At 33.9% G+C, this 10630-nt stretch overlaps 1 protein-coding gene and 1 long non-coding RNA gene across 2 annotated transcripts in view; both read left to right on the top strand.

Annotated features, from left to right (window-relative positions):
* Positions 1 to 6880, top strand: part of LOC107679047 (slit homolog 1 protein-like) — a 34305-nt gene extending 27425 nt beyond the window's left edge. Inside the window, exons 28-34 of the mRNA XM_016474460.1 lie at positions 550 to 687; positions 2033 to 2249; positions 4063 to 4193; positions 4264 to 4418; positions 4497 to 4797; positions 6132 to 6343; positions 6415 to 6880. Coding sequence (XP_016329946.1) covers positions 550 to 687; positions 2033 to 2249; positions 4063 to 4193; positions 4264 to 4418; positions 4497 to 4797; positions 6132 to 6343; positions 6415 to 6659 — 1399 coding nt within the window. The 3' untranslated portion in view covers positions 6660 to 6880. The remainder of the gene's footprint in view (positions 1 to 549; positions 688 to 2032; positions 2250 to 4062; positions 4194 to 4263; positions 4419 to 4496; positions 4798 to 6131; positions 6344 to 6414) is intronic.
* A 954-nt stretch (positions 6881 to 7834) lies between these two features.
* The window catches only part of LOC107679067 (uncharacterized), a 20941-nt gene continuing 18145 nt past the window's right edge, over positions 7835 to 10630 (top strand). Inside the window, exon 1 of the long non-coding RNA XR_001633000.1 lies at positions 7835 to 7844. This is a non-coding gene — a long non-coding RNA (uncharacterized LOC107679067). The remainder of the gene's footprint in view (positions 7845 to 10630) is intronic.

Below are 10630 nucleotides of genomic sequence, written 5' to 3'. Positions count from 1 at the left end.
TTTACATAATATGTGTGTGTACTGTGTATATTTATTATGTGTATATAAATACACACATACATGTACATATTTAAGAAAAATATGTTATGTTTATATATTAAATATATTTATATATATTATAAAATATTATAATATAAATATATAAATGTATATACATGTAAATATTTTCAAATATATATACTGTATGTGTGTGTATTTATGTGTACACAAATATATATATATATATGTGTGTGTGTGTGTGCATGTATAATATCAGGTATTTAGGAGAATAAAATAAATAGCGTTTCATCTACATTTAAAGGGAATAGAACATGTTTCTGATGAAGAAAAATGCATCTAACTTTGAAAAAACCTTGTTCTTTCACCTGATGAATTTTGCTGGTCTGAATGGCTCCATAGGAATGTCGTTTCTATTCACTATCCTGTTTATGGCAAATATTTGCTGTCGGTGTGAATAGGCCTTTCAGCTGAAAAGCGACATTTAAAGTCATTCAAATAATGAAATAAAGGACATCTCTGAGCTTTAATGAGAGCGGTGTTTGTGTTTAGATGCATCTGTCCGCCGGGGTTTGTGGGTGACGACTGCAGTGTAGATTATAATGAATGTGAGGGACATTACTGTCAGAACGGAGCGCGCTGTGTGGATCATGTGGCGGGATACACATGCGTCTGTCCTCAGGGCTACAGGTGAGTCAGTGCCCCGATAGATTCAACTCAAGTCAATTTAATTGTCATGGTTATTTAATATGAAAGCCTAATATAATATATATTAGACTTGAAACATACTAATGTGATTCTATATAGAATAAAAAAAATTGTAATATAAAGTAGCATTAAAATGTTTTAAAATGAAAATGTTTTATATATAACAAAAATGAAAGAAATAAGAAAGAAAATATTTAATTTAAGAAATAAAATATTTAATTATAAAATAATGTTAAAAATGTTTTCACATGACTCCATGTTTATTTTTCCCTGTAAAAAAATATAAAGTAGTCCTGCCTATTCATATCTGTCAATGACATGACACTAATTTATTATATGAATTAATAAAACAAAATACATTAAAATGCAGTCAATACATACAATGACTTAAATACACCTCTTTAATGATGAATGTTTTTCATTTTTGAATTAAAATTTCATTTTGATATTTTCTTGTGGTGCTTATGTAGTTTAATCTTTTAATATTATTTGTATTTTGTTAAAATATTATATTATTTTATATGTCTATATTCATCTTATTTATATTGCAATACTATAATAATATATATTATACAATATTAGAAATGGATTTTTGTAGTTTGATTAACTTTTTTTGGAATAAAACACAATTATTTTGAAGGTATAATTTATTTATAATATGTATATTATTCTGTTATATATTATAAAATATTATAAATATTAATTCATGTTAATATAAAAAAAACAACAACTTAATATCAATATAAAAACGGTCCACTAAATCAAAGTCATGTGGTACAACTAACATGCAGGGGAAAAAAAGCTAAATAAATAAATTACAACAACAACAATTAAAATATTGATATTCTGATCAGATCTGCACTAATAATAATAATAATAATAATAATTTGACCTTAAATGGTATTAATTAAATTATAAAATAAATAATAATTTTACCTTTTTAATGACGAGTAAGATTAGCTAGTGAAATGTCAGGTGGTGCGACTCCCCAAAAACTTAATGATGAATTAATAATTCATGATATTTGTAAAATATACTGTTTTACATTGAAAAATGTATTTAAAGATAAATGATTACATTTGAACACTTGTGCTGAAGGTGTAAGTAAAGTATGCGTTTTACTCTATGATTACACCACAAGACATTTTTAGAGTATATAAATGTAATCTTTTATTTAAAAGTGTTTGAAAACCATATGAAACCAACATTATCACAAAGAGCACATTTTTAAGAACGAGATTAGTCTTTTCTTTATTGCGGACGGACACTGTTGTATGTCACCTGTGCAGTGTTGTGCTGTTTGTGAGCGTATGGTGTTTTGTGGCAGCGGTCGGCTGTGTGAAGCTCCGGCGGCCTGTGAGTCGTTGCTCTGCGAGAACAGCGCCCCCTGTGTCGAGACTGGAGGTACTGCAGCCTGCCAGTGTCTACCGGGGTTCGGGGGGCCGCACTGTGAAAAGCTCCTCAGCGTCAACTTCATCGACAGAGACTCTTACCTGCTGCTCAACGACGTCAAAAACTGGCCGCAGACCAACATCACGCTTCAGGTGTGGTTCATTCAACAACGAAGGAATCATTCAATCACTGTTTCAGCAGGCCAGTAAAAGAAAGGAATGAATGACTAAATGAACGTCTCAGACAGTCTATCAAGTCCACCTTTCCCACCCTGAATTTTTAACTTTGACGTTGTCATGACAACAGCATTTATTCTCTTGGTTGTCAAGGACAATTAACAATCAAATTTGGAGCGTGTGATGCGTGTCCTGTAATTGTGATGTGCGTAAATGACACAAAATAAATATGTACATAAATATGGCAAATATTTGCAAATAAATAAATAGTGCAGCTATATGCAAATCAATAAATATATGCTAATAAATAAATAAATAATGTTGTCAAATTGTTATATATTAAAAGAGATATTATTTACAGTATCTAGAAAGTTTTTTTTTCTCTCTTTCTCTACATGTGGCTGCACATATGTGAACTATTACTCGCATTAAGCCACCAAACATGCGTATTAATGTTGTTATAAGCACTCTTTAATTTATGATAATACGAGAGAGACAAAGACCTTCACCATATGCCCAAAATATAAAAGGGAAAACAGCTCCTTAATGAAATAATTTCGGTCCAAGCATATGCTTCAGATTCATTTTCATTTTCCCTGACCTTGACACGCGAAACATATGCTAAACGAGAAAATATAAATGTAACTTTAACAGCCATATGTCAGAGTAATTGTCATATTTTTTATGTTTCTACTATTGTAAGATGCAAGGATGCAATATAAAGGATAGAGTGAAACACACAAGACATACTAAACACTCATTTACATCTGCGTTGCACTAATATGTATTACGGAAAGCACAAAATAAATAACCACTAGTATATATGTATATATATATATATTAGTACCACATGGTCAATATAAAAGAAAGATGTTTAATATTAAACAATATAAATAATTGTATTTTTAAGTAACTTTTTTAAAATGTATATACATAATATATAATTTTTATATTTTATATGAAATAATTAAACATGCTATCATTCAAAAGATTATTTTTTTCAAAAGAAATTAACAACTTTATCATCAAGGATGCATTAAATTGATCAAAAGTGACAGTCAAGACTGTTATAATGTTACAAATAAATAAATAAATAAATATAATTACTAATATATTGCATATTATATATTAGCCACCAATGTATATATTAGTACCACATGGTTAATGTGAATAACTTTATTATCAATAATTTTTTATACATAATATAGAAATACTTTTAATATTTTATATAAAATATTTAACCACACTATTGTTTAAAAGTTTGGGATCAGCAAGATTTTTTTAAAGAAAATTGTATTCAGCAAGGAAGCACTGAATTGATCAAAGTTGACTGTAAAGAAACATATAATATTATAAAAGATTTCTATTTCAAATAAATTATTTTCTTTTGAACTTTCTATTCATCAAAGAAAAAGTTTCCACAGAAACTCTAACCAGCACAACTGTTTTTAACATCAATAATAATAAGTGTTTCTTGAGCAGCAAATCAGCATATTAGAATGATTTCTGAAGATCATGTGACACTGAAGACTGGAGTAATGATGCTGAAAATTCAGCTTTGATCATGGAAATATATTACATTTGAACAGATATTCACATAGAAAACTGCTGTTTTAAACTGCAATATTATTTCATAATTTTACACTATTTTTTCTGTATTTCTGATCAAATAAATGCAGGCTTGGTTGAGCATAATGTTAAAAATCTCAAACATTTGAATAATACTGTTGCGTTTGGTGTCAGCCTTGTATCTTTATTGCACTGCCGTGCTTATTAAACTTCCTTTCAGGTCTCCACAGCTGAAGAAAATGGGATTCTTCTCTACAACGGCGTCAGTTACCACATGGCTGTAGAGTTACACGACGGCCGTGTCAAAGTGACCTACGACGCAGGGAATCAGCCGGGAAGCACCATTTACAGGTACATTAAAGATCACGCTCGTCTTTAACATGTACCTATACCTGCTCTGATTCACTGCCGGTTTCCTCAGTTCTGAAACAGTGAACGATGGACGCTTTCATACCGTCGAGCTGGTGACTTATGACCGGATGGTCAACCTTTCAGTGGACGGAGGGCTTCCTACGACTCTGGACAGCTCGGGACAAGTCCAGCCCCTCACCAGAGATGCCCCACTATACGTCGGGGGTACGATTTTCACCCATAATCGTGATTAATGATCCTACTTGTCTGCAGCTATCTCTAAATGTGTGTTTTTCTCATCAGGTATGCCTGAAAACGCCCAGTCGCTGTCTTTCAACCAGTGGCCGCCTCTCAACGGATCCAGTTTTCAGGGCTGCATACGAAACCTCTACATCAATAACGAGCTGCAGGACTTCAGGCGCACGCAGATGAAGCCGGGAGTGGTGCCGGGCTGCCGGGCCTGTCAGGAGCTGCGCTGTGAGAACGGACTGTGTCAGCCGGACCCCGCCGCCGGGCCTGTGTGCCGCTGTCAGCCGGGATGGGCCGGCAAACACTGCGATCAGGCCCTGCTGGCAGCCGCTACCAACCCCTGCCAGAAAAACAAGTGCGTACCTGTGTGTTCACGGTACATGTTCCAAATTAAAAGACAAAAAAATGTTTGTGACGGTTATTTAATATGAAAGCCTAATATAAACGATAAATTATAGACTTTAAATATACTGATGTAACATCAAATATTTCATATCAATTATTGAAAAAAAAAAAAGTTTATCATACAATATGTTAAAAATGTTTTAAAATAAAAATATAGCTTCAAATATTTTTTTGAGATAAAATAAAAATCTTATATATTTTAGATAAAACATAATATTTTCATTTTATATATTAGGCTTTTATATTATATAACCATGTGATAATGCCAATTGAATGTTTCTATATAAATCATAACGTGTATATTTTTTATCAAATATATAACATTTTAATTTTGTCTATGAAAATATTATATTTTTGTTTAAAAAATACAAACACATATATAATATAATATAATATAATATAATATAATATAATATAATATAAAGGTTGTAAATAAAAATGTTGGTAAAGGTTATATTGACAAAAAAGTTTTTTTATATATTTAAAAAATATATACAAAACAAATTATGTATATATTATATAATATTTAATACTTTTAGATAACATAATATTTTCATTTTATATATTAGGCTTTTATATTATATAACCATGTGATAATGCCAATTGAATGTTTCTATATAAATCATAACGTGTATATTTTTTATCAAATATATAACATTTTAATTTTGTCTATGAAAATATTATATTTTTGTTTAAAAAATACAAACACATATATAATATAATATAATATAATATAATATAATATAATATAAAGGTTGTAAATAAAAATGTTGGTAAAGGTTATATTGACAAAAAAGTTTTTTATATATTTAAAAAATATATACAAAACAAATTATGTATATATTATATAATATTTAATACAAAATATTAAATGAACATTACCACATGTTTATGTAGTATAAAGGCCAATGTAAAAAAAATGTTTTTATATAAAAATATCATATAGCTAAAATATTTCATACATTTTTTTTTTACAGATAAAATAAAATGTTACATATAATATGAAATAATATACATATTTTCCTACATTTTTTGTACATACATTTATGCATAGAGCAGACGTTTTTTTTCCAAAGTGACTTACATTGCATTCAAGATATTCATTTTGTCAAGTTCATGCATTCCCTGAGAGCTGAACCCATGACTTTGGTGTAGTAATTTAATTTCATAATATAAAAGCATTACTATCCTGGCAAAATATTCCATTAATGTGACACAAACCACTAGTGTACCACAAACCCCTACTTACACCGTTTATAAACATAGTCTTTCTCTTCCTGTGAGGTGTGTTCACGGCACCTGTGTCCCAGTCGACCTGCAGTTGTATCGCTGCGAGTGTGCGGACGGTTTCCAGGGGCCCCTGTGCGCTCAAGAGGACGTGTCCTCGGGCCCCTGTGTGGCGCTGTCATGCCAGCACGGCTTCTGCGAGGTATCACCGACGGGACAGGCGCAGTGCGTTTGTGACAGCGGCTATAGCGGCCAGTTATGCGACACAGGTAAACAATGCTCACTGCCATAGCAAACGACTATCCTAACGCCATTATTTGAGTGTATGCTTTGCCTCCAGTGGCTCCGTGTCAGGGCGAGTCTGTACGGGACTTCCATGGCGTGCGACGCGGCGAGGTCCAGTGTCGCAGCACGCAGCCGCTGTCCTGGGTGGAGTGTCGCGGCGGCTGCAGGCCGGATTCGGGCTTCTGCTGCGGCGGCACCAGGGTGCGACGCAGACGCTACAGCTTCGAGTGCGACGACGGCAGTTCATTCACGCAGGACGTCGAAAAGACGGTCGAATGCGGCTGTGGAAAGTGTGTGTAGTCGTCAGAGACCACAGAAGACATTAAAAGAGAAAATAGTGTGCATTTGTATCTGTGGACCGTAACATCTGTGAGGTAGCTTGAAGAACTATTTAAGAAAAGATAACCCTTGCATGTGAATGATGAAATATGGGTATTTTGTGCTGTCAGATGAGGAATTATTAATGTTGAGAGTTAAAATCTAACAATTGGATCATAGATTTAAGAGTACAGTTTAACGGGCAGCATGTTATACAGGATTTATAGTATTTAATATAATTGTAAAATATTTGCTTAGCATTCATTTTGATTGTAATATATACGGTTTTTGATTTCCATATAGTATTTTTGTATGTTGAACACCGTGAAGAACTATTTAAGAAAAGATAACCCTTGCATGTGAATGATGAAATATGGGTATTTTGTGCTGTCAGATGAGGAATTATTAATGTTGAGAGTTAAAATCTAACAATTGGATCATAGATTTAAGAGTACAGTTTAACGGGCAGCATGTTATACAGGATTTATAGTATTTAATATAATTGTAAAATATTTGCTTAGCATTCATTTTGATTGTAATATATACGGTTTTTGATTTCCATATAGTATTTTTGTATGTTGAACACCGACATTGGTGATGTACATTTTTTACCTTTTAGTCTGTTTTCTACCCACAGTTGTTTGACAAAGTAGTTTAAGCAGCTTCTTTTCATTTAATGCCGCCTCATAAGTGTTTGGAAGTGTTTCTATTTATTTCATTAAAGGTTTTTGCCTCTTAAAAGGCTGGTTTTACCCTACAGTGTGTTTTAGTTTCTTAGGTCCTATGTGATTTCTACCGAGCCCCATGGTGATCAAAATAATAATAAAAAATATGAGATGGGAGAAAAAACTTCAGTGCTTTTGCATTCACTCACAAATCTATGTAAAGTAGATAAAATACAATTATAGGTAGGCCTATTGCGTTCCCCCGAAAAGCTTTACGTTCACTCACAAATACACTGAAATATAGTTTTTCTTCCCACCTCATATTTCAATCAGAAGTTTTGCGAGCGAAGGTACTGCATTCCCCCAAGAAACTTTGCGTTTTATCGCAAAATATTGACATGCTTTAGCAAAAACACATTGCGCTTCCCAGAGAAACTTGACGTTTTATTTCGCAAAAAACATTTGCGCTCTTTAGCAAGAATATTGTGTTTCCTTAAACTTTGTGTTCTCTTTCAAAACACTCAATTCTTTCTTTGCCTCCACTCACAACTCTGTAGCGTCCGTTTACAAAACTTTTGCAATTTCCCTGAGAAACTCAACATTTTCTCACAAAACATTTGCATTCTCTCACGAAAAGTATCCCAGCGAACATTTGGACGTTTAATGACCGTTGAAAAGACGTCCCTCCGACACGTCCCGTCATGGTTGAAAAATATATCCAAAATGAAAACTGAACCGACGTCTTCTGTCCGTGAATTACACGTCTTTTCTGCACGTCCCTGGACGTCTAAATGTGTCATCTTCTGGATGTTTATAAGATGTGTTGCTGCATAATTTAAGTATAAGCCTGCATATAAAATAATCACACACCCATTGTGCAACATCGTGAAAGGCACATCTGAATTTGACCAATGTTCTAAAAAGGTCCAAAATCGGTCCAGTCAGACCTGAACGTCTATAAAACGTTTTAATCACTGTGTATCACAAACAATAACACATTTGTGGACTAAGGTAAAAAGAAGAGTGTTCTAATTTACCACATATTTTATTACGTGTAAAGGACGTCAGTGGACGTTACTCACAACCTCTTAAAAACTACTTAGGGCACTTAATTTAATTATTGGAGTATTAACAAAGGTGTAAGCACAATTGCTTTTGCATATTTCATAGGAATTTCATAGAGGGTCGTGATGGACTATAAATGCACGTGTAAAGGACGTTAGTGGACGACGTCCTCTCACAACTGATTCACAACAGGGTATACATATTGTACTACACTTAGCTAAAAAAGTCAAGGTAACAATTATATATGCAACCCCAGATAACTGTAGAGATGCACAAACGTATCTGAATGCATTTTTAGGAAATGTTCTGTGTTACATATTTTTACCGATTTATGCCGTCCTACCGCGACTATTTTTGGCCAGGGACACGACGTTGCCGTCGGACCAATGTTTGCTGGGATGCGTTTCTTCGAAAAACTTTGCGTTCTATCACAAATACACTGAAATATAGCTTTTAGTCCTACCTCTTATTATATGGAGCCATTCCCAGATAGCACACATACGTCTGCCAGATGTCTGTTAAAGATCGCTTCATCTGGAAAGCATCTGCTGTGTACAAACATCTGCTAGACGTCTGTAAGATGTCAGTTTTACGTATTCTAAATCATAAACATCTTAAAGACATCTTCTAAACGTCTATTTGACATCTGATAGGAGACGTCCTATAGACGTATTGCAGATGAGCAAACACTCTAAAAAATACGTCTTGCAGATGTTAAATAGAGGTCTCCGTGGTGTGCGTGTGCTATCAGGGCTAATAGTTTTGATAGCGAACAAAGTTTTTCGGGGGGAACGCAAAAGATTTGTGAGTGAATGCAGAGTTTCTCGGGTGAAGCAAAAACATTGAAATATAATTGAAATAATTGACTATCGTCTATATATTTTATGCAAACATTTTTGAATGTTTTATTTGAAGCCATTCCCAACAACTTACAATGTCACTAATTCTTATTTCTGACAGGAATGCAAAATCAATCGGGAGTTAATGATATTTTGAACAGAATAACAAGACAAACCTGTATATTTTATCGCGTTTGCTTCCATTTATTTTTGATCAGTGCGATCGCTACACAACATACAACTTTTTACTCCAAAAGTGCACACATTGTGTATTCACACGTTTACCTCATATTTCTTTAAACAGAATATAACCATAATTTCTCAATGACCCGTAGAAAGACGACTCTTTGCCGATTTGTCAATATTGCGTGATCATAATTAAAACACATTACAGTGACTGCAAACTTCTGCGTTCTGTCTCATAATACAGTCATGCGTCAGTTTATTATACAATATCTGCATTTGGTCACAGTAGAGTGACCAAATGGATACATAGACCAGAAGGTCTAATCCCCCTCCCCCTACAAATCACACCCTGGTTTGAGGTATGATGAAATAAAATACTTCTCTAAATAAAACAACATAATACAAATAATCATGTCTCTATATACAATGTGAATTTATATGAATGTATTATTAATTTAATTAATATAATTTCTCATATTTTAAACCTCTAAACTGAGTGATAAATGTTGGGTTATTTAATATGAAAATAAACGTAATTTTTTGTTACATTAGATGTGTCTTATTTAACCATAACATATAGTTGCACACTAGCTGTCGCATTTCGCGCACTTTTTTACTGCCCGCGAACAGACACCGAAACCTCAACTCCTTTCAGCGCGTTCATTATTCAACTACTTTACCCTCTCAGCTTCATGTGAGGTGATATATCGTGTACCCTTATTCCCCATAGGGCTCGCCGTTTGTAATGCGCTTTCTTGCTGAACATGAACGCTGCTTTCGGACTGAATCTCCCTTGAGATGGGAAACATATGAAGTCCACTTTGCGGGGCGCTTACGGGCGAATCAAACACGTGTTACCGTGGAACAGAGAGTGTGTGCGCACTTCTAGTGCAGAGAAGAGAAATAAGCCGATTTAAAAATAAAAGTGACAAGACGACAGAACGCTCAGCAGGGGCTCCTTACTAAACCACAGGGAATTTGTCGGGAATAGGGTTGGGTCGTTCTTGAACGATTCGTTCGTTTTGAACGAATCTTTAATGTGACTCGGGAAGAACGAGTCGTATCGGGGAGTGATTCGTTCAGTCGCGCATGCGCAACATCCTATAGGTTCTGTACTGGAATTAGTCAAGTAGTTCACCTGGTTCGAGCCTTCGGGTTTTTCCGAGTCGTTCGTTCATCACGTGACAGCCCCATAAGC

The sequence above is a fragment of the Sinocyclocheilus anshuiensis genome, unplaced genomic scaffold (genome assembly GCF_001515605.1).
Source record: "Sinocyclocheilus anshuiensis isolate Anshui unplaced genomic scaffold, SAMN03320099.WGS_v1.1 scaffold2020, whole genome shotgun sequence".
NCBI lineage: Eukaryota > Metazoa > Chordata > Actinopteri > Cypriniformes > Cyprinidae > Sinocyclocheilus > Sinocyclocheilus anshuiensis.
This window is presented reverse-complemented; position numbering and strand designations above follow the sequence as displayed.